At 45.8% G+C, this 16,657-nt stretch overlaps 1 protein-coding gene across 3 annotated transcripts in view; it reads left to right on the forward strand.

Moving 5' to 3' along the window:
• Positions 1 to 16,657, forward strand: part of CEP170B (centrosomal protein 170B) — a 99,010-nt gene that overhangs the window by 58,785 nt on the left and 23,568 nt on the right. For all 3 annotated transcript variants that reach the window (XM_037901066.2, XM_037901067.2, XM_043550233.1), the window contains exons 10-14: positions 1,374 to 1,562; positions 2,863 to 2,986; positions 4,599 to 6,395; positions 10,163 to 10,409; positions 16,280 to 16,439. In XM_037901066.2, coding sequence (XP_037756994.1) covers positions 1,374 to 1,562; positions 2,863 to 2,986; positions 4,599 to 6,395; positions 10,163 to 10,409; positions 16,280 to 16,439 — 2,517 coding nt within the window. The remainder of the gene's footprint in view (positions 1 to 1,373; positions 1,563 to 2,862; positions 2,987 to 4,598; positions 6,396 to 10,162; positions 10,410 to 16,279; positions 16,440 to 16,657) is intronic.

Below are 16,657 nucleotides of genomic sequence, written 5' to 3' on the forward strand. Positions count from 1 at the left end.
CTGGCCCATGTACCCATGTGATTTTGTCTCTGCTACTCCACATTCATCCTCCTCCTCGCTTCCTTCCAATGGTTCGTTACACCCACTCGCTGCAAGTTGTTTTAGGACTTGTCTACATGGGGAAGCTAGTGTGAAATAATTGAGGATGTGAATATAAAGCGCAGGAGCTATTTTGCACTAGCGCCCCACGTGGACACGCTTATTCCACACTGAGTGCCTCTTTGGGGATTGGCTTAGTCCGCTTCCAAAGACTAATAAGAGTGTCCACATGAAGAGCGAGTACGGAACAGCTATTCTGCTATATCTCTTCTGGGCTACTTCCCTGTAAAAAATAAGCCCTTAAACTAGATTGCAAGCTCTTAGGAGCAAAGATTGGGTCAATGTTTGAAGAGCATGCAGCTCAATGAGGCCTTGACCCTGATATATAAACAATCATAATGCGACAGTATAAAAATACCCCAATTAATAGATCTTTGCACTAAGGAGAAGGATGTTCTCATGGTTAGAGCACTGCAATTTGGGAGTCAAGTGACTTGATTCTTATTTTGACTCTGCCACCGACTTCCAGAGGCCTTGGCCACATCACTAAACTGCTCTGTGCTGCAGTTTTCCCGCTTTGTAAAACAGAGATAATGATGATTTCATCCTCACAGGGGTGTTTTGTGGCTTAATTGTAAAGTGCTTTGAGATAAATCATAGCAATGAGAGATGGAGAGGACCTGTTAGGTCATCAGGTCCATCTCTCTGATGGTGGAGGGCTGTTCTCACCAGTACGTTATCAAGTCCTCTGCCCAGTCTGGTTTTAAAAGTCCCTACTGATGGATCTTCCATCGCTTCCCTTGAGAGACTCTTCCACAGCTTAATTCACATTACCATCCAGATTTTTCCTGATATACTATATTTTACTTGGATGAAAAAGGATTTAGCAGTGCAAATGTTTAGTTTTATAGGGAATGTACTGGAATACCGTACCAATTTGGAAATGTGTCTATAAAGTGTTTTAGACTTTGTCTACACTACAGACCTTACAGCGGCATAATTAAACCACCCCCAACGAGTCTATGTCAGCGGGAAAGCGTCTCCTGCCGACATAGCGTTGTCCACACTGGCCCTTTTGTCGGGTGGGGATGTGTGGTTTTTTCACACCTTTGACCGATAAAAGTTTTACCGACAAAAGTGCTAGCGTGGACATAGCCTTAGAAATAACTTTTGAAGAGTGGCGAGTAGAACAACTTACATGGTATATAAGAATTGGTTTATAGGTAACCATTTGGGACCACAGTTTCAGTGTGATTAGCATTTTTTGGGTTTGGCTTTCATGGTTACACTGTTTTAATCTCTCCCCTCCCTTCCCCCTCCACACACTTTTTTAGGTTTTCGGAGTGTTTGAATCTCCAGAGTTTTCCAGATTATCTTCAGCCTACAGACCTATTATAAAAGGCGAAAAGGAAGAATCAAGCTCTCACCAGCATCTAATCACTGAAAATGGCACCAGTCAGAAGACACTTCTGCTCCAGGCATTCCCTTCAAAACCCACTAGTGGGTCCCAGGCTGAGATGCAGGTACAGGGAACGGGGGTGTTTTATGTGCTTTTTGGCCTAGGTGGGAATGTATTGATTTCATCTTTGGGAGACCAGTCTGTGTGTGCAACAGGCTCTCAGGAGGGTGTGACATTCCCTAGGGTGAAACGTGAACTGCTGTGTCCCTTTAGCTCTTCAGACTGGGATGCCTTTAACACTGCTTTGCTGGTGAATAGCAAACCTCTGCTCGCACACAGCCCCTAGCAAGTAAAGTCACTCCCAGCTGAGTACATGAATGCTATGCCCAGACATCCATAAATTACATACAGGTCAATACCCGCATATCCCTGAATCCCAGCCTTGTCCCCTAGAAATGGGCATCTTGTACTGTTCAGTACCCACTGGCCAGTACAAGCTCATAAATAGTCCCATCATTCCAGCACTGGGTAATGAATGTGCACCAGTCCTGCTGACATAGTAGAGATTTCTTAAACACTTCAATCAAACACACTGGTTTAGATAAGACAATAAAACAAGTTTAACAACTAGAGAAAGATAGATTTTAAGTGATTATAAATGGTAAGGCATAAAAGTCAGCATTGGTTACCAAAGAAATAAAAGGTTAAACATGCAAGCTAATTCCTAAACTTTATCAGACTAGTAGGCTTAAAAGCAAAAGGTTTGTCTCACCATGAGCTGAAATACATTTCACAGGCTGCGTCCCTTTCCAGCCTGGGACCACTCCTTCCCTTGTTCAGTTCTTTGAGATTTGTTGCTGCCATAAGCAGAGAAATGGAAGGAGGAGAGAGGTGTCCTGTGGAGGTCACTGTCCTTTATTTTTATACCCTCCTCCTCTCTCTGAGGATTACTGCCCCACCGGGATGTAGACAAACAGTCTCCTCTGTATGTGAGATACGCACCGTGGCTGGAAGGAAATGTAAACTTCTTTTTTACACTTTCCTGTTGCTGAAGAATGGCTGCTTAAGTAAGTGATAACTCACTTGACTTTGTTGGTACCTGTCTGGGGTTGTCAGTGTGTCTTTGCCTCTGAAAAATGGGTTTGTTGGCATTACCCAGAACTACAACATGTTTCAGTAACAATCATATAGCAAAATCTCAATTTTACACATAGTGTTGTTATACACATCTTAACAGGACAGTGATGTTCTGCAGATTGAGTTTTCAAACGATACCTCACAAAGCATACTTGGTAGAGAATATATCATAATCGTATAAAGGGGTGAACATGGGGTACAAGGTGTCATGTGGGTACAGGGTGTCACAGAGGGGTTTTGTGACTTTGGTTAAAAAAATTTATAACATTCCATTTGTTTCTTTATAGGGGCCTCCAGCATCTCAAGGTGGTCAGAAGTGGGTGTCTAGGTGGGCAAGTCTTGCTGACAGCTACACAGACTCAGGGGTTTGTGATGTTCAACAGCAGGGATTAGTATCAGAGGGCCATACCGGTAAGTACCGTGCTGATGCCATCTTCAGGATGCTGGACAGTTTATTTAAAAGTGAAATGAAAAGTGTGTGGGGGGAGGGGTGGGAGAGAGATGTGCTTATGCTCTTTTTTGTTGCTTTCTGATGGACCTAGAGAAAGCTTGAAATGCTCTTAAATTTTCTTACAGCTTATTTTCTGTTTTAACTAAAGTATATGGAAAGAAATCTTTCTTTGTTTAGGATTAGCTGCCTCGTCCCTTCAGTTAAGGGTTACGAAGGCAGCCAGTGCACATATGAGTCATCCAAGAAGTCCTCCAACAAGAAAAGTGAAGACCGTACTTGACATTCCTGAAGTTTCTTAAGGTGGCATAGGGAACAATAACACTTACAGGGGCAGGACTGGAAATAACCATCCATCAGGAATTGTTTGTACTTCATTATGAAGCAAAAAGGAAAGGCAGAACGCCAATTTTTCCTTTGCAAGTCATTTATGAAAGCAAGCACTGACCAGCCCTCATTAGCTGTGGTTTTGTTGCACTTCTCCTATGTTCTCAAGCTGTGCTGAGCATATCAGACTGTCCTTGGGTTTGGTAGCGCTAGGTAGCAGTATTTGAAGTGATTGTAGGGGGCCTGATGCATAGAACGAAGTACAAGAGAAGAAAAAACAAAGTGAAGTCTTAGAATCATGTCAGAGATAGGAGCTAAAAAACTGAAAGGGCCCTAAGACCTGATGTTGAGAATGGGAGTGGGAGAGAGGAGGAAATGTTGTAATCCAGAAGATAACCATGCCCCCTCTCTCTAGATAAGGAGCCATATGTCCTCTCTTCAGCAGCTAAAAGGCTGCAGAAAGCAATTACTTTGTTCCAAAGATTATTTCCATAATGTGGCACATTGTACTTGAATTCTCCTGGACAATTGGGTTTTTTATTTTACAATGCCAATCAAGTTCCAAGCCACTTATTATTTAAACTAAAAATGGTGGAAAATATGAAATCCTGAGCTGTGACATGGGGTGAAATAATAAAACTCTTCTAGTAAAGCGTGTCCTTAATAACACGTAGAATATCATTGGCTGCTAATTCCTAAACCGGTTTAAACAATAGGATTTCTATACGGAGACTTTGATGTGGAATACAATCTGGTAAGGTCTGTACTAGTGGACAGTGACATCTCTTTAGTGAAGTAAGCTACATCATCTAGCACATTCCTTACAATGGTGCATCTCTGGTCCAAACATATGTCTATGTGGTTGACAGCTTTTCTCTGTTCCCTTTGGCAGGAAGAAGATATAGTTTCAGGGTCTCTTGTATATTTGTATGGTTTTTTAGATTTATATAACTGTGACAAGAGTGCTACACGGCTGGGATGTTTGAATGTCAAGGTTATTAAATCAGCTTTAGGACTTGATTCTGCCAGGTGATGAGCACTCTGGCCCTGATCCAGCCTGGGACTTAAGCAAATGCTTAGCTTTAAGCATATGTATGGGACCTATTGATGTCCATGCTTAAGATTAAGCATGTACTTAATTGCCTTTCTGGATCTGCGCCTTGCAGGTTCAAGCCCCTGGTGAATAAATGCAATGTTCTAATCCAGCATGTAAACAGCATTTAATGGGTGTCTTTTAATCTTCCTTAGAAAGTGGCACAGCTCATAAACTGGGGGAACCAGAGACCATTGTGCCCTCAAGAACAAGAAGGCTTCTTCCCCAGCTCCCACCGAGTGATAAATCTGACAGCCCAACACCCGCAGGTTTAACTTGTCAAGACTCCTATCCTGAAGTATCCAAGAGAAACGTTGTAAAGGAACAGGGTAAAGAAATCTGTGCTGATCCCAGCACCCGGTTGTTCATCCAAGAGGACTTGGATCCTGATAGCCTGAGTGATGCCAGCAAGTCCGATGATGGCTTTGGTTTGGAAAAAGGCAAGAAATGCAAAGAAAACAGTAAAATGCCTGAGCAAGAACGGCAAAGGGGGGAAGACTTAAAATCTGAGGTCCGACAGCCGGCAGCTCCAGGGATTTCTAGTATCGCAGCTGTAAGTGAGCCAGTATCTACTTCCTTCTACATTGGTGATGAAACTAATGAGGTCGGGGTTCCCTCCAAGCTTTCTCTAAGCACGTCTCAATCTCGAGCAGACAAAGAATGCAAGGATCAAGAGTTGGCTGTCAAGTCACCTAGTGCAGCTGCTTCTGCAAAGCCAGTGGTCAAAGACGTTAACAGCACTTATGTTAGTGCATCGGGGAAAATGGTTATTTCCCTTCATCAGAGTCTTTCTCAAGAGCAAGAAAACATAGCCACAAAAGAAATATCCTCCTTCATTAGGCAGGAAAGTTTTACCAAAGATAAATCAAGCGGCGTTGTTCCTCAGAATAAACTTCCTCATATTTCAAGTCACCCTCTGCTTAAAGATTTAGATGTTGCACGGTCAAGCCGTATGGACTATAATCAAGACACTCATCTTATCCTTAAAGACACTGAAACTGCTTTGGCAGCACTGGAAGCCAAATTACTCTGTCAAAACCACCAGCTGGACCCTTCAGAAACTATTCCCGGGCAGCTAGAAGACTCCTTATCTGGGGACTCTGATGTGGACACGGCAAGCACTGTCAGCTTGGTTAGCGGTAAAAACGTCCCAAGCAGCACACCAAAACGCCAAGTTACGAGCAGCTTGCAGAAAGAGAAATCCTCCTCCACTCCCTCTATCCAGGACCAGTGCAGCCAGCCCAGCGCTCGCGAAAGGCTGTCTGAAAAACGCAGGATGCTTCCGCTCGAGGCAGGAAACAGAGGAGAAACCGCCAAACGTTTCCAAATCAAGCGTAGTGCTGGGGCTCGTGGGTCACTGGATTTTACGGATGACGAAAGAAGCTCTAGTCTTCCTTACTTCCCGGTAACTGAAACGGCCTCCTCTGATCACGAGCATTCTGTGTCAAAATCCGTCCCCAGAAGGAAACCCTTTACTCAGGCTGTGAAAGAGGAGCGCGGCAAAGTGACTGCAAACATGCAAAAGATCCAGCAGGTTCTCACCAGGTCCAACAGTTTATCAACCCCCAGGCCCACCAGGGCCTCCAAACTCCGTCGCGCCCGGTTGGGAGATGCATCAGATAATGAATGTGCCGACACAGAGAAAACAACCTCCAACCTCGAAGCCACAACTGCATCTTCTAAACAATCCGCGGAGTCTAAAAAGCTGTCCAGGCTTGACATCCTGGCCATGCCAAGGAAACGGGCAGGTTCGTTTACAGTGCCAAGCGACTCTGAAACTACGCAGCCAAGAACTGGGTTTTCGGGACGCAGTGTGGAGTCGTATTATGCAAATCGGAAGCCACCTGTGTCAGAGGCTAGAACTGCAGCTAGAAGAACTGCAGCTGCTGCTACTACAAAGCAACCTTTCAGTAGAACTCGTTCTAGCAGTGCCAGGTATTCATCCACTTCCAGTAAGTGCTTACGTTTTATGTTTCTCCTTAGTTCCACTCTTCTATAATATACAGATTCTCTGTGTGGGCTCCAGGTGTAGTTCTCCTAGGAATAACAAAAGTACGGCGGTGGGTGTGCAATGAGGAGGAAGAGAGGAAAGGGAACAAGAAAGAGGAACAAAGGGGGGGGGGTGCGCACAAATAAGCATGTTGGAGCAATTCAGGAACAACACAACTGGACACGTCAAGGTATAGAAATAGCACGTACACCCAATTTTTTCACACCCAGTTGAGATCGTTTGATCAACCAGAAGGATTTCATAAGTTATTAGTGATTTTTGAGTGCCTCAGTTATTCTATGCTCAACCTGAGATGCTTTAATAGGGGATGACTTTCAGAGGGTGGGTATTCAGCACTTTCTAAAAATCAGAGGCCTTTCTGAAGTGTCTCGAGTTGGGCACCCAAAATCACTACTCACATGAAGATCTTGGCCCTATTCACAAAGATAGAACTTCTTGACTTTCCAGTATCACGTGGAAATTGGCTGCTTGTCTTTGGTTTTGAAGAGCCACAGAACATGCACGTTGGCCCAACAGAGAATTTACAACTGTGTCAATGATGGTTTGAGGTCAGAGTGGTAAATTTGAAGGCATCGGAGAAGGCAAAACAAGGAATAAGCAAGTGAGCAAATAAATTGGAAGCAGCTCTGCTGCTTGCAGCAATTTCAAAACGTTGCATGATTGGACAATTGGTGTTGAACTCTGATAGCCCATGCGGGGAGATTGCCTCTGCCCTTTTTTATTGTTTGGCCTGCAGCCTCCAAAATGTGCCATAGTTACAGTCGCTGCATATTTAAATCTCTCATTGAGGAATATGATGCAGATTATTCTGCTGTTTACCTGTGCAGAGCCTTGTACTTAAATTAATAGATGGGGAAGATGGATATGACAGATACTGCACAGTAATCAGAGTTGGTTCTGAACATCATTTGGTCTGATATCCTGGTTCCTTGGCCTTCGGGGCATGCAGCAAGTCGTATCAATTCACTTGGGTTTTTAGAGAAGGAGGGGAATGAAGAGGGTGAGGAATTCTGTGACTTGCTGAGTTTCACTGGGGCTGTTGGGACCGTGGCTAGTTTCAGCCCATCAGTTTTTTGTAACTTGCGTCAAAGGCCTTTAGGGCTTGTCCTCACTACCGTGGTAAGTCGACCTAAATTACGCTACTCCAGCTACATGAATAACATAGCTGGAGTCAACGTAGCATAGGTTGACTTACCCCGGTGTCTTCACTGTGCTGCGTCGATGGGAGATGCTCTCCGGTTGACTTCCCTTACTCTTTTTGGGGAGGTGGACTACTGGGGTCAACCAGAGAGTGCTCTGCCGTCGATTTAGCGGGTCTTCATTAGACCCAATAAATCGACCCCTGCTGCATCAATTGCAGCAGCGTGGATCAAGACCAGCTCTTAGAGTGCTAGATAAGTGCCTCTTTTCTATACTTTTATAAATGTTGTGGTATTTAGCTTCCTATTGCATGCTGGAATTGTTATTCACTGCTGTTGTTTTAATTTTGACTTTTTAAATTATCTAATCTCCTTTTATTTTGTTGGGGTTTTTTTTACACACTGATATGCAAAGAAATCAGCATAGAGTATGAACAAGCTAAGGGAATATGTACAATATTTCCCTTGTGTTTTCTGAGACGGTGCTCCTGTTTACATTCTCTTGTGTTAGAATATTGACAAATTCAAAGCGCAGGGGATTGGACTAGATGACCTCTTGAGGTTCCTTCCAGCCTTACATTTCAGAGTTTTCTAAATAGGTTCTTCCCTTGCACTGGACCACAGACTTCGAATGTTAAAAGAAATTCATGCCCAGTTCTTTTTCTAAATGAATTGGTTTTTGGCTTCCAGTACTTTGTTGCAACACACTAACAATGTTTCTTGTGTAGAATTACAGCAGAGAATTATAATTCTTTCTGTTAAATCGTTTTCTATTAAGATACTAATCTTCTAATTCCTTGATAGAATTCTGGACCTTGCACAAGTTCTACATAGACTGGGGTACTTCAATATGCTTTGTTGTACTGTAGATAGTGTTTGATACGTGTTCCTGCACTAATGAACAAACAGCTAGTACCCCCTTATAAGAGCAAAAAATAAACTTGAATCAGCTTAAATGTTTCACTGTGGTATCAAGGCATTTTTTTAACATGATACAGTAACAATTTGAAAGTGATGTGCTTTGACACTGGAACCAGAGATTCTGGGTGATGTGAGGACTGGGAGAGAGCAGTGAGGGAGATCCGGCTGCCTTATTCAAGGATTTCTTAAAATAGTTAGCTAAGAGCCATTACCTCTTTCCATGCCAGTGAAAACGTAATCCTACCAATAGAGAAACGGAATGAATACATGGCCATGGGACATGAGATGCCAGGATGTTGTCAGACTATCTTAAGCAATTGTACTGAGATGTCAGGATATTATCAGAATGCTTTGAAAGCTCTCACTTATGCTGGATTTATGCAGCGTAATGTCATTGGCTTCAGTGGACTTAATTCTGATTTACGCTAGCCGAGGTGAGTGGTGGATCAAGCCCTTAATTTTGAAATGTCCACTGAATGCAAGAGTAACCTCTTGATTCTGAAAGTTGAATGGCTTTTTAGTTTTTTTTTTTTTTTAAAAAAAACTCCCTCTCAGCTGAATTACGAACAGATTCATTTTTCTGGTAACTTTGTCATGAGCCAAGGCTCTTAGAAAGTTGTAACCAAACTAGTAATGTGGCTAGGAGTGTTCTGTTCATAGTTAAGGGGTAACTGCATGTCTATAGACAGTTGCTCTCCACATTTTATATGCCAAATGCAATATTTTCATTTGTCATTTCTATGTCCATTACTTCTGTCACTTGCTTTACTTGATTGCTGTGGTTTAGTATTGTGATAACCTTGGTGACACAGTGAAGCTTTTAAGTGTATTCAGGTCATACTTTAGTTTTAAATAAAGTGGCTAATTCTGTCTTTTATAGATTATCATGGCAGAATGTAAGCAGTGAAACCATTAATTATTAAGTAATATAATGGGATATTAAACAAATATTGGGAGCCCAAGTTTCAAATGTAGGCACTGAGTTGGCCTAATGTTGATACGTAGATGCCTAAAAATGGGTATCTAAGTGCTTAAGGACCGGCTTCAGAGCACAGGGAAATGAAGGAAAAGACTCTCATTGACTTTAGGAGACTTTGGAGCAAGCCCAAAGTACTCATTTGAATACTTTCCTGAGGAGTTTGAAATCCTGTTAAAAGGGAATGCAGATTTTCACAAATAAAATGGAGCATGAAAATCTATGCTTCATTTAAATCACCCCCCTTTTTAAATTTTTTTTATTTTTAACTTCCAGCTCACCTTTAAGATGCTCAGCACATTTGAAAATTGGGCCTTGGGGACTTCTAGGAATCTAACTTGTGTACTACTTATAGATGGGGCTTCTGTGTATGGAAAATCAAGTCTGCCAATAATAATTGTGTATATTTAGTTGATAATACAGTCAATATGCTTTTCCACTGGAATTTATAACTTCAAATTCATATAGCTTGTGGCAGATCCGTTAAAACAGTGAGCCATTTTAAAATAAGCCGTACCAAAGTTTTCTTTAACTGAAAAGATGCACAGAAACTCTCCAGGCCTTTCTTTGTGTTTTGTGGACTAGTTTGTGTTACCCCTTGTTTTGCCCACTGTAGTTAGACTTAAATCTCTTCTCTCCTTCTTCATCTGAAACCAATTCATTTTTTATAAGCTTCAAGGCGGAGACAGCAGGGTTCAGATTACACTTCTACTTCAGAGGAGGAGTATGGCTCAAATCACAGCTCCCCTAAACACAAACGCTCCCATGCTTCAACAGCCACACAGACACCTAGGCCGCATGGTTCGGGGCTGAGCCGACAGAAGCACAGGGGGAGAGAAACGGACGACGACGAAGACTACGATGAACCTGACCCCTTCAACTTCATTGCGCAAACAGCCGAGATAGCCGAGATAGCCAGGTGAGCGGGAATCACAGTGCCAAGCCGTTGTAGGAAAGCTGATCTCCTGTGTTAGCTCAGAGTTCAAACCAAGCTGGAAGGAGGGAGCATGGGGAGAGAGAATCCAGCATTGTAACGAAGAATGTAGTTAGAGAATAAAGGATACTCTCTAGGGGTACCTGTGAGCTGTGGAGTGACACAGTACAGCCTGTCATGCTGCCAAGTATTAGTTACATAGTCCTTTCCTCCTTACTTGGAGGATCCTTGAGTAATATAATGTCATGAGCTGGTTGTATGTTTACTCCTTCAGCTGAAATTTCTATCAGTTCTTTTGCTTTATCTGTTCATTCTCCCCCTTCCCCAGTTAGACACAGTTCTGGTTTTAGGGCCTGATCCAACTCCCATTTTCTATTGCCTTCAGTGAGGGTCCATTGTGTTTTGACTGCTTCTGTTCCTGCTTTAGTAGCAAACCTAAAATACATGATTGTCTGTACCCTCCTGTTTACTTTAGCAGTCCCATTTACACTCCTGTAACTCCCCGGCTCATAGGGGTTTATAATAGGTCATAAAACTTCTCTGTGGCCCAGCCTGTGAGTTTATTTTATGTTACTGTTGGTTTAAATGATTGGGCCATATAGGGTCAGGGAGGAAAACACAGGAGTGGTGATAAGGACGACAGTTGCACTGACAGATGTGCTGTGATGAATTGTATCTATGCAGAGGCACATTTGTCTTTAACAAGACTTCATGTGTAAAGGGCAATGGGCATTTGAAGGAGTGATTTGAGGACTGATGGAGCAGAGGGAAGGAAAGGGTGCCCCTGTAATAAAGGCACTGGACTGAAACCCAAGAGATCTGAATTCAGTTATTGGCTCTGCCACAGACTTTTTGTGTGACCTTGCCCAAGTCACTTAATCTCGCTGTGCCTCATAATACCACCTCATTTCTTCCACCTGTTCTCTTACCTGTCTGTTTAGATTGTAAGTTCCTCAGGAAAGAGTGGGAGCTGGCAGCGTGATTCCCTTTTATTAAAAGACAGTTACCTATTATAGTTAGAGAGCAACAAATAAATAAATAGTCTTCCTCTTCCCTGTTACCAGTTTCTGTAGTCAGAAGTGAAAGTAAGCCTGTACGCCCTGGTACAGCATACCTGCAAGAGCTGGTGCACCGTACTGGGGCAGCCCGGCTTCCCTAGGGGGCAATTTAAAGGGCCTGGGGCTCCCAGCAGTGGCTGGAGCCCCAGGCCCTTTAAATTGCCTCCCAAGCCCCGCTGCTGGAGCCCTGGGGTAGCGGCTGCAGGGCTCCGGCAGCTATTTAAAGGGCCTGGGGCTCCCCTGCTTCTACCAACCGGGCCCTTTAAATAGCCGCTGGAGCCCTGCCGCTTCCCCAGGGCTCTGGCGGCTATTTAAAGGACTGGGGCAGTAGAAGCAGGGGAGCCACGGGCTCTTTCAATAGCCCCTGGAGCCCCGGGCTGCTGCTGCTACCCCGGTGGGGGGGGCACTTACCTTACAGGGTGGGCTGGGGCTGGCTCTGACCCCCTCAACCCCGCCCCTTCTGCGCTAGGCCCCGCCCCTTCCGGGGGCCAGAGCTGGCCCCAGAGTACCGGTAAGTCACTCGACTTACTTTCACCCCTGGCTGTAGTTGCCTTTGGGTTGTCGGATGTTTGCACTTCAGAGGTGAGGGAGAGGTGTGAATGGAAGGGTGGGGGGGGCTGTGCAATTGAGACTGTAAGGTTAAGCAAGCCACAGGGAAATTTCCTTACTAAGATATGTTCTGCACTGTGACAGTATGAAACCCCCTACACCAGCGTTTCTCAAACTGGGGTTCGTGGACCCCTGGGGATCCCCTAGTAACTCCGGGGGGTCCGCGGGCCCCACTGATCAACTCCTCCCACTCCCTCCCAGGGACGTTCCCCAGCATGCAGGAGGTGCTGGTATGAATGGGGAGGAGCAGAGACGGGCGCGCTCAGGAGAGGGGGTGGAATGATCAGCCGGCCCCGCTGATCAGGTAGGGTTGCCAACCCTCCCGGTTTCACTGGGAGTCTCCTGGAATCGGGCTCTATCACCTGGAGGCTACTAACGCCAAACCGGGCGATTTTAGGCTCTAAAAGTCCAGCGGCGCAGCGGGGCTAAGGCTGGCTCCCTGCCTGCCCTGGCTCTGCGCCGCTCCCAGAAGCAGGGGGCACATCCCTGCGGCCCTTGGAGGGGGCAGGGGGTCTCCGCTCGCTGCCCCTGCCCCGAGCGCCAACTCCGCAGCTCCCATTGGCCAGGAACTGAGGCCAATGGGAGCTGCGGGGGTGGTGCCTGTGGGCAGGGGCAGCGTGCGGAGTCCCCCCACCCCCTCCCGCCTAAGAACCGCTGCCAGAGCAATGTACCGGTTGCTTTCGGGAGCTGCCCGAGGTAAGTTCCGCCCATCCAGAGCCTGCACCTCTCACACCCTCTCACACCCTAGCCCCCGGCCCAGAGCCCACAGCCCGCACCCAGACTCCTTCCCAGAGCCTGCAGCCCTCACCCCCTCCTCTACCCAAACTCCCTCCCAGAGCCCTCACCCTGCACTCCTTCCCGCGGGGGGGCAGGAAGAGGTGGGGTGAGGGTGGGGCATTGGAGGAAGGGGTGGAGAGGAGGCGGGGCCTGGGGCTGAGCGGCAGAGCCGTCCCTTGGGTAGGGGCGACTGCTCTGGGCCCCGCGCTTTGGGGGGGCCCGCGGGCTGGTGCGATTGGCCAGTGCGGTCGGTCACGGAAGACCTGGTGCAGCGAGTCCCCCAGCCAGAGCCCTGAGCTGCCATGGCCAACAATAGCCCCGCGGTAGCCGCCGGCAACTGCCAGCAGCAGCAGGCAGCCCAGCACCAGGCTGGATCCATCCCGCCGGCCCAGCCACCGATGCACAGTGGGGGCTCCAAGCTGGCGGGGGCTGATTTGCAGTGGCACTGGAACATTTTTAATAGTGGAGGTGCTGAAAGCCAGCCCCCTCACCCCTGTCCACCCCGCTCCCCAAGCTGAGGCCGGGAGAAAAGCCCCAGGCGTGGGACTGGCAGCTGGGACTCCGGGCGCACAGGGCCACCAGCCGGGACCCCGGGTGCACTGCAGCACCCCCCCACAGCCCTAGTTCCCATGCCTATGCTGATTTGTCCCGGACCCCGCATGCCCCTAGGGACGGCCCTGCTGAGTGGGGGGTGGGGTCCCTGAAAATGTTTAAATCAAAATGGGGGTCCTCGGGTTGCTAAAGTTTGAGAACTGCTGCCCTGCATAAAGGTTTACAGCTCTCCCGGAGCCCAACAACCCCTTGCTCTCTCACCAGCATCATGAGAGCACTTGCTCTCTGGCTGGCTCTCAGCACCTGTTCTTGCCATGGTATCTTAGCAGTTCCCACCATCTGGACACTTTCCAGTGACTACCTGGCAGCTCTACTCCTCCTCCCTTGGTGGGCTGTACATTGCCTGTTTCCAGTATCATGCACTCACCCTGCTACCTACTTTCCAACTGCAAAACTGTCCAGTTAGCTCCCTGTCTCTCTGGCACTTTACCTTCTCTCTCACCAGAGTCTCCCATCTCCAGCTACCAACCTGACCTGTCTGCCAGCAGCTACTTATCTGATTTTTGCCCTGCTAATATTTTCCCCCCTTCACACCCGAAAATTAAAAAATCCGGTTTGAAGTGATTGATTAAGCCTCACAGCACATGTAGGATAGGCAGGTGGGATTGTCCCTTTCCTTTGAAGGCCTGCCGAGGTACGGAGAGGCTGTGATTTGCCCCACATTCACACAGCCCGTGGCACACGTGGAATAGAACCTAGGAATTCTCACAGTCCTCTGCTCTAACCACTAAAGCATTGTCCTTTCCTTTCAAAATTTAATCTCAATAAACAGGCTTTGAAGCCACTGATGAGCTCGTGTGGAGTAGGTTCTCTAGCCAGAGTGTCTGTTATATAATGGGTTATTCTGGATGTTCGGAAGAGTCTGGCAATTGGCCCTGTGGAAGTGCATCGGTTTTTAAAGTGGTGTCATGTGTAACACAGCACAGTTGGATAGGAAAGAAATACTAGCTTTCTTGAGTATAGGAATTCTGTAGTGCCTGCCATTCTTTCCATACTTTCAGTTTAAGAAGCCAACTCTTACCTACAGTCAGTCCATCTTTCCACATTGTCCACAGTATGGATTTCCTAAAGGTTTTTTCTTTTACAAATGTTCCAATTTCAAGGTTAAAACCTCCAATCAAAGTAGAAATAATTATCAACTGTGCTTCATAGTAGGATTCCCTAAAAGAGAGAGCACTTTAGATTGCAAAAGCTATAACTAAATGGTTACATCAGATTTGTCTAGCATTGCACACTGAGCACTGTGCAGAGCTCGGTCAAGTAGTCTGGTTCATAATTGCTGCTCTGATTTTTCCGCTCCTGCTCCAGAATTAACTGGGCGTGGTTTAGAATAGTAAGTGAGAGTTAAAAGAGAAAATTCCACTTGTTTACAAAGAGGATAATCACATAATTGATGCAGTCTGTGACAACTGTATCTGAAACAGACAAGTGTAGATGGTGCATGAGACATGCAGATCTAAATATTATTTCATTAGTTCAGCTATACATCTTGTTTCTGAGGAAATCACTTCAAAATATTTTGGTGACTTCATGGTTTAATAAATTACTTGATTACTCCAGTAAAAAAAATACATTAAGACAACACTAGCTGGCTGAGAGACAGCTTTGCAGAAATCACATCAGCCTTTTTAAAAAACTAGACCAAGATTTTTTAAAAGTGACTAGTTGGTTTGGGTACTTGAAATTTTTGGTTTTAACTTGATTCTTTAAAGGGGCTTAGGTATTAGATCCCTTTAAAGTATCTCAATCTGGGCGCTTACTTTTGCAAGCCTTTTCATTTTTGCATCTCACTCGGGTTGGACGGTGAAACTGAACTGGTCAGTTTCACTTTTGCGGTTTTCATACCTAAGAACAATGTTGTTTATCTGCGTAGGTTCTTTGGACTGTCATTACCACAGTATCCGGGAGACTGAGTTTCCTATGCAGCTAGGGAATGTCAGATTAAAAAAAAAAATCATTAACATCTGAAAAGCATCCATGAAAATACTTCTTTTCTTGTTAGGTTTTGTCAATGACCTTTTTTATGTGTGGTTTTTAAGGGAAAGAAATTTTAAAATTTGAAGTCTAAAGGAAGTTTTTCTTTTAAAAACAAACAAATTTTGTTTCTGGGTTGCCCATATAATATAACATTTCCTGATGTTATGGTAGAGCCATAGAATTAGCCTCTAATTAAAACGTCACAATTTTTGAAACCACTCCGGCTCCACTCTAAAGAAAATGGACCAGATTCAACCCAGGTTTATGTGAGCTTCTCCCAGTGAAAACCATGGCCCAGGTCCCTAGCAGTGGAAAGGGCAGCAGAAGAGGTGGTGGTGCTGATGCAAAGCAGTTGCAAACTTCCTTTTATCAGAGTTTAGAGGCATGGGAATCTAGTGTGAAGAGGGAGTGTGATCTGCGGGGGTGCTGATTAAATCAGCACCTTCTCTTAGCAACTCTTGATGGCAGAGTTTCCTGGGACACCCAAAGCAGCAGTGGCTGCTCTCTCTCAGGCTGAATCCCACAGGGCTTCTACAGCCTCTGCAGAGAGGTGTAATTCATACAGCTTTAGTGCATCTGGCCCAATAAAGACTCCTTCGTGGCCATGGGACAATGACACATTAGAGCCCTGCAGCAGGACTGGGGTCCCATCATGCCCACTGCCATAAGAGTGGAGCGGGATTAAAGAGTAGTCCCAGTCAGGGCTCTTCCTGCTGTCGTATTCAAGGGACTTTTAACAGCCTTTTAAGGATTAGTGTGAGGTTTATTGTCAGAGGCAGTGCGGTCTAATGGATCTGCCTTGTGCTGTGCTGTGTGCTCTAGATTAAGCCAAACCTTGGTGAAAGATGTAGCCATCCTTGCTCGAGAGATTCATGATGTCGCAGGCGATGGGGATTCCCAGAGTTCGTCAGGAACCGGACCAAGCACCTCCCTCAGCTCCGTACCCAACACCCCTGCTTCTACCATATCAGCAAGGGAAGAGGTAAGATTGCTGTTGTGACAAAAATCTGGGCCACAAAACTGAAGCAAGTGTTCATCTACCCAGCCGTGGCAAGGGGAGGGCTGCAGCACCAGTTACTACCAGGAGGGGCAGGGAATGCAGCCAAAGGAACACTGTCTCTTTAGTGCACACAGCTTTTGTCTGTGGCCAGCTCTGGCCAACTTACACAGAGGTGGAACCAAGACTTTCCTCAGCTTGGT

This window comes from Chelonia mydas, chromosome 6, assembly GCF_015237465.2.
Source record: "Chelonia mydas isolate rCheMyd1 chromosome 6, rCheMyd1.pri.v2, whole genome shotgun sequence".
Classification (NCBI taxonomy): Eukaryota; Metazoa; Chordata; order Testudines; family Cheloniidae; genus Chelonia; species Chelonia mydas.